This window comes from Nannospalax galili, unplaced genomic scaffold, assembly GCF_000622305.1.
Source record: "Nannospalax galili isolate Female #2095 unplaced genomic scaffold, S.galili_v1.0 scaffold3670, whole genome shotgun sequence".
Classification (NCBI taxonomy): Eukaryota; Metazoa; Chordata; class Mammalia; order Rodentia; family Spalacidae; genus Nannospalax; species Nannospalax galili.
In genome coordinates this window covers 59,805-79,240 of record NW_008328698.1, presented here as the reverse complement: position 1 = coordinate 79,240, position 19,436 = coordinate 59,805, and the positions used below count along the sequence as shown (strand labels likewise).

The 19,436-nt window shown below is 39.6% G+C and overlaps 1 protein-coding gene across 1 annotated transcript in view; it reads right to left on the bottom strand.

The window, feature by feature from the left end:
- LOC103729730 (protein spire homolog 1-like) overlaps positions 1 to 19,436 on the bottom strand; it is a gene marked incomplete at its 3' end in the record, with an annotated part of 118,969 nt that overhangs the window by 57,321 nt on the left and 42,212 nt on the right. The window contains exon 4 of the mRNA XM_017796741.1: positions 19,090 to 19,124. Coding sequence (XP_017652230.1) covers positions 19,090 to 19,124 — 35 coding nt within the window. The remainder of the gene's footprint in view (positions 1 to 19,089; positions 19,125 to 19,436) is intronic.

The window sequence follows — 19,436 nt, the reverse complement described above, 5'->3', positions numbered from 1 at the left end:
AATGCCTGCTGGAAATGAATGGGGACAGAAGTACTTTAGCTTTTAGTGTTTTAGGAGGATTTCTGAAATATCTGTAGACTTTACTGGCTAAAAGTTCTAATCTATAAATCTGAAATTCAATGGCATTATATTCCTGCTCAAATAGTTTTGTATTTCAGAGCATTTTGGATATCAGTGTTTCAGATTATGGATGTACCATCAGAGTAAAGATCAGGAGAAGAAAAGTATGAAGCCAGAAGAGTGTGCATGATCAAACAACTTTGTTAAATAAATAGTGTAAATACTAAATTATGGGGGAGTGCTTAAATATAGTATATCCACAGAATGGAATATTATACAACCATAAAAATGATGCTGAAATATATTTGATAACATGGAAAATGTTCACTAACACATGTGTTTATTGAGTACCTATTATCACTCTGAGCTAGGCAGGCAGCTGAAAAGTTTGGTTACAAATCAGTAAAAAGAAAAAACGAAGAAAAAGAGAGAAAGAAAGAAAAAAGAGAAAAGGAAAAAGAAAGAAAACAGTAGGAAGAGAGTGAGTCTCACCTGGGAAGGTAGCTGTCAGTAGAGATGTCATACTGCAGTAACTGTGGAGTTCTGAGGTCAGAGGCCACTGTCATTCTAGAAGCTCATCTTTAATATCTCCCTCATGTACCTCAGTGAGTCACATTTATCCCACATCACCTTGACCTATTTGCCACCAGAAGAAAGGCTGGGGGAGGGTGCTGGAAGAGCCGCAGCACCAATTATACAAACAGGCCCACAATGCAGTATTGATGTGCTAACCTGCCTTACAAGGGGCCATTGTTGGAAGGACACAATGGCTGGACCAAGAGATTCCTTATCAAGGTCTGCTCCTGCTCTGTATCGGTCTATGTTGTCAAGGGCAGGTGTACAGCTGGGTCTGGCTGCATGTGGACAGTTTTCAAGTAAAGCCAAAGAGCCTAAAGAAAAGGAAGACCTAGAGCACCCACCTTTTACTGAATGAAAAAAAAAAAAAACAAAGACAAAATGGAAAGAAGCAAAATCAAAGGCCAAGAAAGGCAGCTACAACTTTCTCTTGTTTCATCTGTCAAATAAAAACAGCAATTTTCCCCTCTGCTTTTGTCTTAACTCTTCAACTCCCCATCTCAGTGATTCCATCTTAGTCTGTCTTTTTCATTTCAGACATTTTCTTTTATCTCACTACCTCCAATTTTCTTTCAATACAGTAGGAATAATGAGACTCAAAAAGCCTAGATACTTTGAGTACTTAAGTCTTTATAGAAGCATAGGAAAAAATATTTTCCCTACAAAGTTAAGAGAGGGAGTACTTTGAGTAGTCAACCTAAGTAACTGTAATTTGTGTTATTACCTACTACTGATATTCACAGTGAAATTTCATTATGAGAAATCTGTAGCTTCTATAAAATTCCATATATTGCAATGACTTATGGAACTGGATCTAATTTAAAAATACTGCTTTGAACATACTTGGTTAATCTTAATATTAAAATGATATTCAAATAACACAAAATAGAAAGAGAGAAGGAAGTCACTGACTTCCTAACAATGGAGTGCATGCTCCTTAAGAAATCACTGGAAGCTGGGCAATAGCTCAGCTGGTAGAGTGCTTGCCTAGCATGCAAGAGGTTCTGGGTTCTACCCAAAGCTGGGTGTGGTGGTGCACACATGTAACCCCAGGACCTGGAAAGTAGAGATGGAGGAATCAGAATCAGGCTGGAATACATGACACCCTGTCTCAAAAAAAAACGTCACTGTAGATGAAAGACTCTAATACACACGTGTAGTCATTCAGAGCCCTGCTAGCCTCTTCTATTTCCTCCTCCACTGGAAGAATAAGCAACTGCTGCACACCTTTGATCCCAGCACTTGGAGGCAGAATCAGGAGGATCTCTGTGAGACTGAGGCCAACCTGTTGGTCTACATAGCCAGCTGGGGCTAAATTCCAAAAAAAAAAAAAAAAAAAAAAAAAGGTGAGCAACAGCCCTCAAAACCTTGCACCATCTCCACAGCTCGCTTTCTTTTTTTCTTTCTTTCTTTTCTTTCTTTTTCTTTTTTTGTTACTTTTACTTTAGTCAATCACAGCTCTTGGCAAAGCATGCCTGTCCTGACTCTTTTGCTCTTTTATATAACTGAAGCAGCCCTTACTCAAAATTATATTCAGTTTCATTTTCTTCTCTTCCTCTCTCTTCCTCTCTCTCTCTCTCTCTCTCTCTCTCTCTCTCTCTCGCACACACACACACACACACGCACGCACCCCAAATTTAGCAGTCATGCTTACTGTAAACTCCCCTAGTTAAGAAGGATTCTGTATCCACTAGCCATCCCTCCTTTCTGGGCTCAAGAGGCACTGCCATGAAGAGAAAGGCCACTACTCTAGACCAGTATTGCTCTAACCCATGAAAAGGTCCCAAAGACCTAGACAGGGAGGAGCTAGAACAGCTTTCCTATGCCAAACTGCTGCCAACAGCTAAGAGAAAACCACTTTAACTCTGTATCTTTATGCCTGGCAGGTTTGAACATTCATTAAATGAACATGTCATCTTAGGGCCTCTGAAATAAATGTAATTGTTTCAAAGGCACGTTTGGCAAGAAGGAAAGGAAACACCGCACAGTAGCAATCTTCTGAGAATTACATACCAACAACCTCAACACCTGGTTTCTCTTGTCCTAACAGTATTCAAAAAGCAGAGTAGGGGGCTGGAGAGATGGCTCAGTGGTTAAGAACACTGGTTGTTCTTGCAGAAGACCCAGGTTCGAATCCCAGCACCCACATGGCAGCTAACAACTGTCCGCACATGGCAACTAACAACTGTCTGTAACTCCAGTCCTGGGGGATCCAACAGCTCTCTTCTGTCCTCCGGGCATTGCACAACATGGGTGCACTTACCTACACACAGGCAATACACACATAAAATAAAAATAATAAATAAAATATGAAAAAAAAATTTTTTTAAAAGCAGAGTAGATATGGTCTCCACTGCCTTTTCAGAACTGCTCAAATGCCTGAAAGAGCTGATTTAATTTCTTTATACCACTTTCCAGGGAACCTATGACAGCTATTCATGGTTGTCAATTTGACACACCTGGGAAAAGAGAACCTCAGTTTGGGAATTTCCTCCATCAGATGGGCCTGTGAGCATGTCTGTGAGGCATTTTCTTGATTGCTAATTGATGTAGGAGGGCCTCACCCACTGTGGGCAGTGTCATCCCTAGACAGGTGGACCAGGGCTATAAAAGGAAGCTGAAGGTGAGTCTGGGAGCAAGTTAATAAGCAACCATTTCCCCAAGGTCTCTGCTTCAGTTCCTGCCTCAAACTCTTGCCCAGGCATCCCTAGATAATGGACTACAACCTGTAAGCTGAGATAACTCTTTCATACCCAAGTTGGGTTTGCCTGTTGTTTATCACAACTGAGGGCAAACTAGGGCAGAGTCCAATTAAATATGCAGGCTGACTGACGGAAAGAAGAGTGGAATCCCATGGCTCTTATGCCCACACGACTGCATAGCTGAGTGTGTAGGCTTTGCCCAGCCCAGCATGCCCTGCCCACAGGCATCTACCAGGGACTGTAGAAGCTGGTTGAGGAGGTGGGTGAGGAGACAGCTGGCCTGTGCTGGGGCCTGCAGGCAGAGGCACAGAGTCTACATACTTTGCATTTTTACACAACAGACTAGCTTGAGTCATCAACCTATAGGATATCTAACCACTGACATTCTGAAATTCTGAAACACATGGTAGAAACTAAGTAATAACCATATCATTTGCTTATATATTTTCTTGTAATTACCTGGCATAATTATGTCTTCCTAAATATATACAACTATTTTTTTACTACATTTTTATTTATTTTATGTGATGTGTATGGATGTGGAAGTCAGAGAACAACTTGCAGGAGTCAGTTCTCTCCTTCCACCTTGTGGATTCTGAGGATCACACTAAGGATATCAGACTTGGCATCAGGTGCCTTTACCTCCTAAGCCATCTCATGGGTCTAAATAATAATAATGATGCTAATTATTATTATTACTCTGGTTTTTTGGGTGGCCCCAGCTAGCTACTGGATCTCACAGAGATACACCTGCCTCTGCCTACCAAGTGCTGGTATCAAAGGCATGCGCCACCACATCCAGCGTGAAAAGATTCTTTTAAAACAATATCTTATAGGGCCAGGCATGATGGCGCACGCCTTTAATCCCAGCACTTGGGAGGCAGAGGCAGGCAGATCTTTGTGAGTTCAAGACCAGCCTGGTCTACACAGTGAGTTCCAGGACAGCTGGGGCTACAGGGAGACCCTGTCTCAAAAAGACAAAAAAAAATTATTTTTATTTATAGTGTACTGCCTTCATCTTTAACATAAACCACCATTTATAATTTTTCTTTAAATAATAAAATTTCATCAAGCCAAATTAACAATTCAGAAAAGGTTAAATGATATCAATAAAACTTGTTTTAATGACTTGTTTGTACTATTTGAGATTTTTCTGTCAGGCTTTGATTATATCAAAATGAAAACTTTCCAAACCTTGAACCAACTTAAATGGCAGGGATATTGGTTCAAGGAAAACTTCTGGCAGCCCTGATGACCTCTGGGAAGCTACAGGGGAAATCTTTGGATGGCTCTCACAGTGAGATCAGAGCAGGGAACTGAAGAGCCAGTGTTAGTAAGACCAACCCTGAAGCTGCCCCTGAGACTCCCAATTTCAGGGCAACTTCCTAGTTACTTTAGTCAGGTTTGTTTTTTATTTTTTAATCTTTAATTTTGATATAATTTTAATCTTTTAGAAATGTCTCAAAAATAGCTTAGAATTACCACTTATCTTCCACCAGATTACTCAGTAATTAGAAAGCGACTCATATGCTTTATCATTCCTCTCCCTCCATCCTTGCCACTTCTTCCCCCTTTCTGATGCCCTGCACCTCCTGCTCCTCTCTTGATCCATCTGAGAATAAAGTTGCACATATAATGCCCACCTCTTATCCAAATACTAGTCTTTATAGTATAGTAGTTTTTATTTCCTAAAAAATAAGGACATAACTTAGACAACTACAATACAATTACTTAAATCAGGAAATGTATCATCCATTCAATGTAATGAGTACTCTATATTAAAATTTCACTATTTGTCCCCTCAATGTGTTCTCTGTACTTCTTTACTAACCAGCATCATCTACTATGTTTGGTGAATTTAGCCTCTTTAATCTAGAACAGTCCCTTAGTTTAGTCTTTCATAACAGTGACACCTGGAGTACTGGGAGACCCCTAGCTCCTAATGTGCTCTTCCGTCTGGAGTTCCTGGCTATGCACAGCCTGCAAGAATACCTGAGAAGCAAGTAGGAGGCAGTATCCTCTACAGCACACTGAGAGGCATGTCATGTGGTTTGAGAACGCTAGCCAGTATGTGGACAAATTCTAAGATGGCCCTGTGGTCGCCCTGTGGTCTCCACATCCTGGGTCATGTGGACAAGATCTGTGACGTGCCTCTAGCCAACAGAATACAGTAAAGCTGATGTAATGCTTATGATTTCAAGTCTGTGGTTATGTTACATAGTGTTGGAGGAGCTTCTCCCTGACTGGCTGTGAGAACAAAGGTGGCCATGTTGGGAAACCCACACAAGAACTGCAGACAACTGAGGTAATCTTCCAGTCAACTGCTAGCAAAACAATGAAACTGTCAGTGCTACAACCACAAAACTGAACGCAGCCAAGAAGCACATGAGCAGAAGAGGATGCTTTGCTTCCCCAGAGGAACCTCCAGATGAAGTCCCAGGTGAAATCTGGATTCTAGTCTTAGGAGACCCTCAGCAGAGGACCCAGCTATTCTAGGCGCACAATCAAAGAAAACTGCAAGATAATAAATAAGAGATTGTTTTAAGTTCTAAGTTTGTGGTAAAATTGTTAACACAACAATAGAAGACTACTCAGTCACTTACACACAGTAGTTCTGCCACATACTCCAGTGTACTATTTTTCCCTTTGAAATCAACAGGGAACTTATGGGGGGGGGGCTCACCTGAAGCTGTCAATATCACGGTTCTCCAACTTTCATTTTAATGAAACTTTCACTTTAAATTCTAGTTTCAGTGATCACTAGATTCTAGTCTATGTCATTAGGGTGATAGATGGAAAATGCCAGCATTCTATATAATATTCCAAACCCCTTTAGAGAAACCCATCTTTTTCTCCCACTTACTTTTTCATATACTTGTATAGTATTACAGATTATTTTATTCAGTAAAAAACTTAATCCATTCATGATTTGTTATGTTACAAAATATTTACAGATTTGGCCAACAGAAGGGCCTTCTACCTAACTCCTTGGTTCTTGAAATATCCCCTTTCATTCCTGCTTTAATAAGGTATTTAATTTACTTGTTTAAAAAAAATCTATTTCAAATATTACAATTCAGCCATTTTAAAAAATTTTGTGACCATCATCACTGTTTTGGAATTTTAACTTTTTATTGCTCCAAATACAAATTTCAAGACCATTTGTAGGCACTTCCCTCCAATTTCCAGCTCTAGAAAATCACTCACTTCCCACCTCTCATATTCTGCCTTTTCTGGACATTTCATATGCATGGAATCACAAACAATGTGGTCCTCTGTGCCTAGACTGTTTCACATGTATGTTTTCAGACTCCATTAATGTTGTAGGCAGTATGGGTACCACTCTTGACACTCTGAATACTTCTTTAGCTCTGGCCTAAGATGTTAGAGGCCCCTCTGGTCCTCTCTCTGCCCTAGTCCTACAATTGGACACTTCTTCAAGGAGCCTTGGTTACTGTCAGTGGGAAAGACTATTTAGAAAGCAAGATCTGAAGCCAGGCCTGGTGATGCACACCTTTAATCGCAGGACACAGGAGACAGAGACCGGTGGATCTCTGTGAGATCGAGGTCAGCCTGGTCTACATATCAAGTTCTAGGCCAGCTGGTACCACAGAGAGACCTGGTCTCAAAACAAAAACACCAAATACCAAAACACAAATTGTAGGGCTCTGCTGCTTAACTCTGAAATATATACCCCCCAAAACATTCATTGCTTGGGCTTTTCACAAAAAAAAAAACAAAAAAAAAAAAACAAAAAAAAAACCCTTTCCAAGCAATGATCCCAAATTACTTTTTGCTTGTTTTTGGTTATATTACTTTTTGCTTGTTTTTTGTGAGAGAGGGTCTCGTGACGCCTAGGCTGGCCTCTAACTCCTTCTGAAGCCAAGGGTAGCCTTTGAATTTCTCATCCTTTTACGTCCACCTCCCAAATGCTAGGATTACAGGCCTGGACAGCATGCCTGGACTAATGTGTTTTTTTTTTGTTTTTGTTTTTTTTTTTTTTATTCTTCAAAAATGTATCTAGGCAGGGGTGGTGATGTATACCTCTCTAATCCTAGCACTTGACGAGGCAAAATTGGAAGGATAAGGAATTCAAGTACAGTCTGGGCTATCTGAAACCTTGTTTCAAACAAAACACTAAACCAAAGCAAGCAACATGCCAGACATGGTGGTGCACTCCTTTAATCCCAACACTCAGGAGGATCTCTGGGTGGATCTCTGTGAGTTCAAGACCAGCCTTGTCTATACAGGGAGTTCCAGGTTAGCCAGAGCTATGTAGTGAGAAGTAGTCTCAAAAACAAAACAAAATAACAAACTATGGATCTAGGCTCCACAGGCCACACCTATCAACTCATGTACTAACAGAATGACTATCAACCCAGGGAGCTTCTCAGTCAAGTGATACTGTGAACTAACCCTTTAAAACTGTTGTTCCAAGCTAAACACAATGTAGACAAATGACAGGCAAAAATTAGTTGTCTGAGGCATAACCAAGTTCAAAAGAAAATCCTTGCCTCTGTGGAGGAGAGAGCAGGCAAAGGCAGCAGCAAAAGGCCTAAAGCAAAAGGTCTCCGAGTTTCTACACCCAGAAGCCAACCAGGTGTTAGCAATCAAGCCCACAGGCGACTCAGACTCAGCTACAGTAAGAAATGAGGCTTATGGCAGCTTTGAGCACTATGCAGATCATGAGTTGTAATAAGCGATGCTGCCTGCTCAGGCCAAGACCTCTACCTCCATGTGGCTGGAGGATAAGCACTCCAAGCCACCAGTATCAGACAGAAAGCTGGAACACAAACACTCTAGTAATTTATAGTCTCCAATGGTTGTCAGGAGTTGAAGAAGCCATCAAAACTGTAGGTATACATTTTAATATATTTGTGTTTACTTTTCTGGGGACGTTCCATTATTTTCCATCATTGGAACTTCAGTTGACACAATATAAAATCATATGGCAGACTCCAGAGTTTGAAACACATATGTTGAGTTCTGTAATTTATTCTTCAAATACACGCATGCCTGGTGAATTAATATGTGCCAGACACTGTAAGCACCAAAACACAACAGAAATAAACACAAGAGCTGTGCTCACATGCTAGTGAGAAAAGGAATAGCCATAATGATTTTTTTTAGCATAAAAAAAATGTTGCTCTGCTCAAAGCTGTCTAGTGGTTTCACACCCAAGCTTATAAAAGCATTATTTACAATAGTTACAAAGTAGAAGCAACCAGATGTACATCAAAGGATGAATGGATAAAGAAAATGTGGTATAGTCACAAAATGGAATAGGACTCAGCCATTAAAAGGAAGGGAATTCTGATACTTGCTACAATGTGGATGAAGCCTCAGGACATTATGTTAAATGAAGTACATCAGCCACTACTGGACAAACACTGTATGATGTCACAAGTTACCTGGAGTCGTCTAAATCATAGAGACAGAATGCTGAATGGTTGCTGTCAGAGCTGGGAGTTGGGGAGAAAACAGGGACGCAGAAAGGAAAGCAAGAGGGCTTCAGTGTCTTCAGCAATCCTAGGGCTACAATTTGCCTGTCTGTTCCCAGGGCTGCTTACCTTCCTAAAAATAGCGGATTATCTTTTTCCATTAATTGCCTGATTTTTATAATTATCAATGACAATGTTTGCTTCTATCAGGACTACACACATTATAAGAAGCTGACTTACTCTCATACCCACTGAACAAGAGAATAAAAAAGAGCATTTTGTTAGGACATGAAATTTGCTTTTTACTTAGCTCAAGATAAACAAATTTCAGAAATGCTTTGAACTATCTGGGAAGTCACCTGATCAGGAACACTGAACCCAATGGCTTCATTAGTATACTTGCTTAACCATGATTCGTGGACTGTTTGACACAACAGTAAATTTCTTGGTTTGTAACTGTGAGTAACTTGTGACAATCACAAGGTCCTGTTCCTCACAAAAGGATTTGCTCATTCAACAATATTCATGGAAAGATTTTTTAAAAATTCACCCTTTTAGAATTAGTAACTGCTCATTTTCCCTTCACATCTTCCATGTTTTTGAGTTGTTTCCCATCTCAACCCTATTTTAGTTTTTGTTTCCCAACTCAAAGTCATGGAAATCCCTAAAGAGACACAATTTTATGGAAATAACTATTGTTCTTGAAATGCCAGGCTCCTTTAGGCTAGGGGAGAGTTTGTTCTTTGCCTCTCACCTAGCCTAGGTCAAGGGACACAGAAGAGTGTGTAAGAGTGAAATGCATGTTTCCATCTACTGGGCTTTTCAACTCAGCAAGATATACACACACACACACACACACACACACACACACACACAGTCTCCTATGTTTTGCTATTACAAAAGCAAAATATTCCTTACATAAATCTCTGAAAATAAAGCAATCTAAAAGAACATTCAGAAAATGTATCTGAATCATTATTGTTAAGATAATCATACTTTCCCTTCAGATCACATTCTCTGCATACTTTTTATACCTGATTTACCTCTCACTGTCCAATTATTTCAAGACCAGTCTCCATGGTACTTAGTCACCAGTGCATTTCTGTACCTACTAGGTGACCTGCAGGCTTATCAGAGGTCAGCTTGGTTTCTTCTAAAACCCATTTATGTAACTATACCTTTATGATTATAGTAACAATTGTTAACCAAACAATATGTCAGCTGATGAAATGTGAATAAATACTATTATCCCCAAAAGAATAAGCAACATTAGAAAAAGAGTACACATCAAAAAGCAAACTGCATGCTAGTGGGGAGGAGCCTTGGGAGCCCTAATGACCTATAAGGTAGTTAATGGTCGCTGGAAGAGATAGATTTTCTTTGGCAGTATAGTCACTGATAAGTTGCCTATGTTCTTGTAAATAACCCCAAACCCATAAACTCGTTGGCTCACCAAAAATAAATAAACCAACCAACCCTAGGAAAGAGAAGAAATTTTCAGATATAAATGTTTTCCCTTGAAGAGAAAACATGCCTATGTGCAATCCTCCATAGAGCCCACAAGGCCTAGCACCATCTTGTCTTCCATGCATTTCCTTTACCTCTGTTCACACTGTATGCTTTGGATATCCAGGTGCTCTGTCAATTTAAAAATCAGCTAGCTCCTTCACTGTTCATTAGAACATCTGCATTAGTTATTTTTTTGTTGCTGTGATAAACTTCATGACCAAAAGCAACTTGGAAAAGAAGAGGTTTATTTCAGCTTATAGGCCATCAACTAAGGCAAGAACCCAAGGCAGGAGCAAGAAGCAGAAATGGAGGAACACTGCCCCCTCCGGCTTGCCCAGCTAGCTTTCTTATATAACTCAGGCCCACTGGCCCAGGAATGGTACCATCCACAGTGGGCTGAACTCTCCTACATCAATTAGCAATCAAGAAAATGCCCCACAGATATGGTCACAGGCCAATCTGATAGAGACAATTCTTCAGCTGAGATTCCCTCTTCCCAGGTGATTTGTCAAGAGATTCCCTCTTCCCAGGTTTGTGTCAAGTTGATAGCCAAAGCTAACTGTGACAATATCCTTCTGCCTGGTGTAGTTCCAACGTATGTATCTAAGCCTTTTCCATACATGTATACCTAAGGATAGCACCTAATATGTAGTCAATGCAGCATATCACACTATGTAGCCTTTACCACTAAGTGATAGAATATAAATAAATGTTACTTTCTTCTTTACTTTCTTCTTTTACTTTTTCTTTGATGTTTTAATTTTTATGACAAATATATCTACAAATAAATATGGTCAATTTAAAGATAGAAATTTAAGGGGGCTAGAGAGATGGCTCAGCAGTTAAAGTACTTGCTGCTCTTCCAGAGAACCTGGATTCAGTTTCCAACACCTACATGATGGCTAACACCCATCCTTAACTCCAGTTCCAGGACACCTCCTCCACAGGCACCAGGTACATGCATGCAGGAAAAACACATAAAATAAAAATTAAATTCTTTTTTTGTAAAAAAGTGTCTCTTCCTATAGTGATTCTGTAAGCACATTATGCATGCTGAAAAGTACTACAGTTTTGTTATTAAAAATATTTCAACTTTTCCAGCAGCTCTTACAGAAGATCCAGGTTCAAATTCCAGCACCCACATGGCAGGTAACAACCATCAGTAACTCCAGGTCCAGGGCATCCCATGCTCTCTTCTGACCTCCTCAAGCACTGTATGACATGGTCGCATTTACACATATGCACACATAACACTCATATACTTAAAATAAAAATAAATATTTAAAAATTGTAACTTTTCATGAAGGCAGACTGATATGGCCCCCTGACAAGGCAAACTATTAAGAAAATGTTCCACAGTATTATAAAATTACTGGTATATATCTTAAGATAAGTTATTTATAGGGTAAATTTTCTGTTAGTCATAAATAATCACAAAATATTTACTCTCACACAAATACTTTTGATTATTCTGAGATTATTTGCCAAACTTGGATACAAATTGTCATTTGTCTTCAAATACAGTAAAAAACTATACAAAACACTTTTTCGTGTAAGTTCTGTTTCCAGTAGTCAAATAATGGCCCTGACATAGGTATCTATATGTAACTATAAACCAGAAAGACAATTTTAGTAACAACTGCTTCCTAGGTGGGGCAGGGAGAGTGACTCAAATGTGTCATGTAGCTACTGGAACGCCCCCACTATACCTGAAAATACATGACATCTCAGTAAAAACTTGTCTACTTAGCAGACAAATGCTCCTTCTAACCTCTATTAAATCTGACACTCAGAAGTAGGAACTCACATGTAGATACAATTTTCTCTCAACATACAAAACAATTCCCAGATCATGGAAGTCAGTGTCAATCAAATGGCCATAAAAATATATATTCTGAAACATGTATACACACATGTGAAAAATGGAAAAAGAAAAAACACATATATGGAACATTTGGGGCCTTCCAGTCAACAAAACACAATGGAAGCAAGCATTCTTTCTCATTCTGCTTAGCCTGCTGACCAGAGAGTATTTTTTAAAATATTTTATTTATTTTTATTTTTTATCATTATTTTAATTTTTAATAACTACATGATTAGAAGAAGCATTTCATTACAGCTTTAACATATTCAGTAACATACTCCAGAGCAAGAGTGCATCTCTATCACAGGTGGGTGCAAGTTTCTAGGTTCACAGTTGAGTTAATACAGTTATACAATATTGAACTCAGTATAAGCCCCCAGAGAGAGAGGCCTGCGGGGCTTATTTATTATTTTTATTTTATTTTATATGTATGAGTGCATTGCCTGCATGCACATAAGTGCACCTGTATCATGCAATGCCAACAGAGGCCAGAAGAGGGCGTCAAGAGTCCCTAGAACTGGAGTAATGGACAGTTGTTAGCTGCCATGTGAGTGCTGGGATTCAAACTCCAGTACTCTGAAAGAGCAGTCGGTGCTCTTAACAGCTGAGTCATCTCTCCAGCCCTAAGGATAATATTTTGATACTAGCAGTTTTGAAATTTTTTCTTCTAATCCTTTCAGACAATACACTTCACTTTAACTTATCATACAATCTCATTTGTAAATCCTTAAAAGTTGAGGATGACACAAGCTTTCTGCTAAAAGAACAGGTGTATGAACCAGGAAGATACTCAATGGGTTAAGAGCCCACTGGCCATCTAGGCTTGGGCAGGTATACTAGTTACTTTTGTTGCTGTGACAAAATACCTGACAAAAACAATTTAAGGGTTTCTTCCTGCTCACAGTTGGAGGATACCATTCATGGCAAAAAGCATGGCAGCAAAAGCATGAGGCGGCTGGCCACACTGTGTCGAGTCAGAAATAGAAATGGATGCTGGTGCTCAGCTTGCTTTCTCCTTTTTCCCTTTTTATTCAGTTGTGACCCTAACCGTTAAGACAGCACTGTTCACATTTAAGACTGAGTCTTCACTCTCCAGAAACCTCTCTAGAAATACCCTCACAGACAACCTAAGTGTGTCTCGAAGGTGATTCTAAGTTCGGTCACATTGACAATGATGGTTAGCCATCACAAGCTACTCTGCTTTTCTGTTTTCTAGCTCTTATTTCCAACACGCCAATAACCACAGTAAATAAACAACATCATAAACTTAGTATGAGAGTTAGTGTCTCTAGCAATATGCACCACAGTAAGCCCTCAAGTAGTTTTTAAAGATGTATGTAGGAGTGAAATAGTGTTAAGTATTACAGTGTTTATGAACTCTGTTTAGGATGTAAGCATGAGGGTCTGGAGAGATGGCTCAGTGGTTAAAAGTGCACACTGCTCTTACAGAGAACCCAAGTTCAGTTCCCAGCACCCATGTTGGGTGGCTTACAACCACCTTTCACTCCAGCCCCAGGGGATTTGATGCCTCTGGCCTCCAAGGGAATTGTGCTCAGATGCACATATAACCCTCTAAATGCATGTAAATATAACTAAAACTAAAGTCCCAGTTTTTTTACATGATACAGACTACAGTGTGCTCATCAACAAGAGCCCACTTAAATTGGCTCTATCAAGACTAAGTAATGATAAAAGTTCATTTTACTTTATATAATAGCTTAACCTATTCCACTTAAAATATAGCTAACTCACTAAGAGAACAACAGCAGATTGCTCCAGTTATTCATTTAGCCTTTCCTCTAAAGAGAAAGGGCTCTGAGCACTACATAATTGGCAGTAGTTAATATAAGATAGGAAAGTAATGAAACTGGAAAACTACAAGAGCCTCAGCTGAAATGCTTCAAAACATGAGTCTGTTATATTTTAATAATTTTGAGTGCCCAGCAATTGTCTTCAAGAATTATAATCCATAAGTACTTCTGAAATAATGATAGTAGGAAAAACTTGTGAAATGGAGATAAAAGCTGCCCCTAACTCAGATCGGAGCTGCCTCTTGGATAAGCAAGTAAAAGTACAGGTTAGTCATCCACGAGTTTATAAGTTACCAGTCTGAGCCACTTCTAGGAAGGGGGAGTATGGGTCACACACTATTTAAGTGTCAGGTCCTCAAAGAGTAAGGACAGCAACAGCAGATCAGTGGCTGCTGGAGCAGAAGTATGAAGAAGCGTGTGAGGGAGAACTGGAGGATGATGGAATTTTATCATAAGTGGTTAACAAAGGAATATGTTGGTAAAATACTGGAAGTAATGTGACTAAAAAGAGTGAATTTGGGGGCTGGAAAGAGGACTCAGATGTTAAGATCATTGGCTGTTCTTACAGAAGACCCAGGTATCCAAGCATTCACATGGTGGCTAACAACTGCCCATAACTTCAGTTCCAAAGGATCCAACAACCTCTTCTGACCTCTACAGGCACTGCACAACATAGTGCGCTTATATGCATGCAGGCAATACACTCACACACATAAAATAAACAATAAAAAGCACTTGGGAGGCAGGGGCAGGCAAAGTTTGAGGCTGAGTTTGAGGCCAACCTGGTCTACATAGGGGATAATGCTCCTTCCTCCCAGAGGCCATAGTTAAAAGCCCATGCCCTCCCCTTAAAGCTCAGAGAACACCACAGAAGGTATAGAACAACTGTAGGAGCCATAGGTCAGGGAGGATTGGGCAAAGCAGTGTGTTCTGGACATGACAGGACAATTGCACTCAGGAACTCACAGCAGTTGTGGTTGCCTGCAAAGGCCTAGGCAAAATGGAGCCACTCAGCATTCCAGCAAGGAGAGGGGAGGGGCAAGCAAGCTCCGAGCCCTAGCTGGGGAGTTACTGGCAGATGAATGCTCACTCCTAGAGGAAGAGTTTTCTTTTTTTTTCTTTTGTTTTTTTTTTTTTTTTTTTTTTTTTTTTTTTTTTTTTTCTTTTTCTTTTTGGTCCTTTTGAGACAGGGTTTCCCTGTAGCCCCAGCTGACCAGGTTGGGCTTGAACACACAGAGATCCACCTGCCTCTGCCTCCCGAGCACTGGGACTAAAGGTGTGTGCCACCACACCCGGCTCTTTTGGTCTTTTTGAAACAGGGTCTCCCTGTAGCCAGAGCTGGCCTTGAACTCACAGACATACGCCTGCCTCTCCCTCCCAACTTCTGGAACTACAGGCATACATCACCACACCCAGCAGAGGGAATTTTCTTTATGGATGTAGGCTGACTTATGTTCCAGTGGGTGGCCTCACACCCACGCAAATATGGGCAACACAAATTGGTCCCGGTGGATTTTTTTAAAAAGGCAAATAAAAAGAGGACATGAAATTGGGAGACAGGAGAAGGGGCAGAAAGATCCAAGGAGTTGGAAGTGGGAGAGTGGGGGTAAAGACCATCATAATACATCACATACTTATATGAAATTCTCAAAGGATAAATTAAAAAATACATTAAAAACTAGAAAAATAATTCATAATGTTTTCTATGTACTACAAAAACAAGGAATTTGGTGCTGGAGAGATGGCTCTGCAGTTAAGAACACTGGCTGCTGTTGCAGAGGACCTAAGTTCAGTTCCCAAAATCCACATGGCAGCTGATAACAGTCCTTAACGCTAGTTCCAGGGGATCCAACACCCTCTTCTGACCTCTGCAGGGTATTGCATGCACTGGGTGCAATTACATACATGAAAGCAAAATACTCATACACATAAAATAAAAACAAATAAAATATTTTAAAAGAGAGTTAGACATGTTGTGCTCTCTGTATTAACTATATTGCCTTGGTCAGGCTCCTACAGCCCCAGGAAAATTTTGTTTTCCTCAGTGAACCTATGAGCCTTACTTAAGAAGCAGGACCTTCCTTCTTTCCATGTAGAATAATAACATGCTACATCAAGGCAGGCTTCACATCCATCCAGGCCTCTTTCACAGCAACCCACTGTGGGATGAGGAGGCTAGAAAGCTGGGAGGAGCCACCACCCAACTGACAGAAGTGCACTGACCTCCCCTCTACACACACGCGCACACACACACACACACACACACACACACACACACACACACTCAGAAGCTCAGGCATGTGCCATGGGCCCTAACATAGCTACCTCCATACACTCTTACTCTGGCCTTACTGCCAGCAAGAACACAATAGCCTTCTGCCTCACACAAAGCTACAGGAATCTCTTCTCAAGAGTGCCCTTCTAACCCAGTGCATCCCCATTCTCAGAAAACCTTCACACACTTTAAAAAAAAAACTCGCCAGGCGTGGTGGCTCACAGCTTTAGTCCCAGCACTCAGGAGGCAGAGGCAAACAGATCTCTGTGACTTCAAGCCCAGTCTGATCTATATAGTGAGTTTCAGGCTAGCTACAGGGAGACCCTATCTCAAAAAGACCAAAAACAACCAACAACAACAAAAAACACACACACACACACACACACACACAAAAAAAAACCCACAAAAAAAAAACCTCACTGAGGAGGGGCTTAAGAGCTTTTATTTATATAAACTATTAACAAATATCTACAATGCTAGAAATCAAAAGAGAAAATGTAAAAATATTTACCACTCACTTAAACCCACATGTTAATATAAATAACACTTAAGGGTAAAAAACTATTGTTTTCAAAAACTTAGGGTATTATTTTACGTTTTTGTAAAACCCTCTTGATGATTAATAACAGCCAGTCAGCTCTCATATTTGCTTCTGCAGTTAGTCTGAGAGTCATCATTCAGGGCACTAAACAAATGTTAAAACCAAGCAGAACTTAGCCCAGCATTGTGGTGCACGACTTTGATCCCAGCACCTGAGAGACAGAGGCAGGCAGATCTCTGTGAGCTCAAGGCCAGTCTGGTCTACATATCAGGTTCCAGCCCAGCTGGGGCTACAGGGAGACCCTGTCTCAAAACCCACACCAAACCAAACAAAAAACCATGCTAATCTTGTGGCAATACAATTCAACATAGAATGAGACTTGGGACAATACCTTGCATGTATAATCATATTTCAATACTAAACGCAGATGAATGCTGACTTTATATTCTCTTAATTACAAAGGTGTCTTTGGAGCTAATGAAACAATTTTCACATATATTCTCTTTAAAATTCTACAAACCTATGACTTTAATAGAAATTATAAATATTTTATAGACAAGAGAGATAAACCTCCTGAGGAAAATTCCTTGCTCAAACTTGCAAAGCTAGAACAACATATATCCTGAAACTACAGATAAAAAACTCTATGTCCTTATTTACATCCACTCCAATCCTCCATACCATGTTGAACAATATATCCAGACTCCTAGGCCAAAAAAAAAAAAAAAAATCCAGTAATACAAAAATATTAAGTTCTTACCCATTTTTAAAACTAATTTGAGGGGCTGGAGAGATGGTTCAGCTGTTAGAGCACCAACTGCTCTTACAGCACCCACATGGCAGCTAACAACTATCCTAAACTCCAGTTCCAGGGGATCCAACACCCTCTTCTGACCTCCACTGGCATTACACTTACACACATGCAGGCAATACACTCATACACATAAAATAAAAAATAATTCTTTTTAAAAACTAATTTGAAAAAAAAATCTTTACTTTCAAACTAGAAAATATAAAAATGAACTGAATGCAAAGAAGAATGCAATTTAACTGAATGTTTGCAATTTTCGTACAAAGTAGTTTGATGGTATTTAGATCCCCTCCCATATCCACATCATTCCACCACTGCCCCCCACCCAATTTAATGTGCTTTCTTTTTTTAATATTTTATTTATTATTTTTATTTTATGGAACTGGAGTTAAGGATTGTTCGTAGCTGCCATGTGGGTGCTGGGAATCAACCTGGGTCCTCTGCAAGAGCAGTCAGTGATCTTAACTGCTGAGCCATCTCTCCAGCCCCTGTACTTTCTTATATATATAATATGGCCTATAGAGTCTGATTTGTGTTCCCAAATATCCTTCAGTGTGGGTCCAACCCACTGGGCCCACCAAAAGTTCCAACCCTGTAAGACACTGTCTTTCCGCCTCCCAGCAGCCATTAATTGCTGAAAGTTCCTTAGGTTGGATTGAGATTATTTTTGTTTTTTAATTATATAACTTCCTTTAGAAAGTTTGTATTCTACATAAAATAAGTTAAAATTTACTGAAACTTGTATCAATATACAGATCCATTATAAAAGTAGACATACAATTTCCTAAATATTTATACATTAACAAAGTACCAACACCTCCAATCTAAGAGTGAAGCTCTGGTACTGAAAAGAACAGTACACACACACTGCCCAGCATTTCAATATTACCCTTGAAATTCCTGCAAGAAACATAAGTAATCACACAGAAACTCCTTAAATTACACAACCATAATCTTGAATTAAACTATTTAAATTATTTACAAATGACGAAACTTCTTGTAGAAATAACAAAGCATTTCATTCATTATTCATCTTACTAAAACAATTTCCATGTTCTTATTTCTTGTTACACTAGAGAAGCTCTATAGAGGGCTGGGGAGGGAATGCAGCTCAGTGGCAGAGTGCTTGTTTAGCATGTATGAGAACCTGAGTTCAATCCCTAAAACCTACCAAAAAAAAAAAAAAAATCAAGTGATGTTTTTACAGATTAGATTTTGGAAAAAAAAAAACCTAAACATATAATTCTTATTCAGTGCTTAAGGTATTAATTAAACCTACCAATACAGGCAATGTTTTAAGCTGTATTTATTTCTTATAACAGACAAGTGGACAAAGTAACTGATTTTGCTTCACATTTTACTTTTCCTGAATACAGAAGCCATGCACCTGTTCTTAACATACCTTATCTGAAAGCTAAGAAAACAATGCAAAAGAACTTATTCAAGTCACTATAAAGAGCACAAAGCGGTTTTACCAGAAACGTGCAACATTCTCTTACCTCTGCTTCTGTACAATGTGAATATCCCAATTTACCTGTAATAAAAATACAAAGAGTTAATTTCAAAGGATTGTAGGCTCCTAAAGTCATTGGTAATATTTTGAACAACTCTAGCTCTGGCTTAATTAAACCTATGAAAACATCTATGCAAATAACAAGTACTAGAATGACACTGTTTTGCTTGTACAAAGTTGTGAGTTCATTTGGTTGTCAAACTGAATGCAGACCCATAATCCCAGAACTGAGGAGGCTGGAGCAGGAGGATCACCACAAGTTCTAGGCTAGCCTGTGTGTGTGTGTGTGTGTGTGTGTGTGTGTGTGTGTGTGTGTGTATGTATGTATGTATG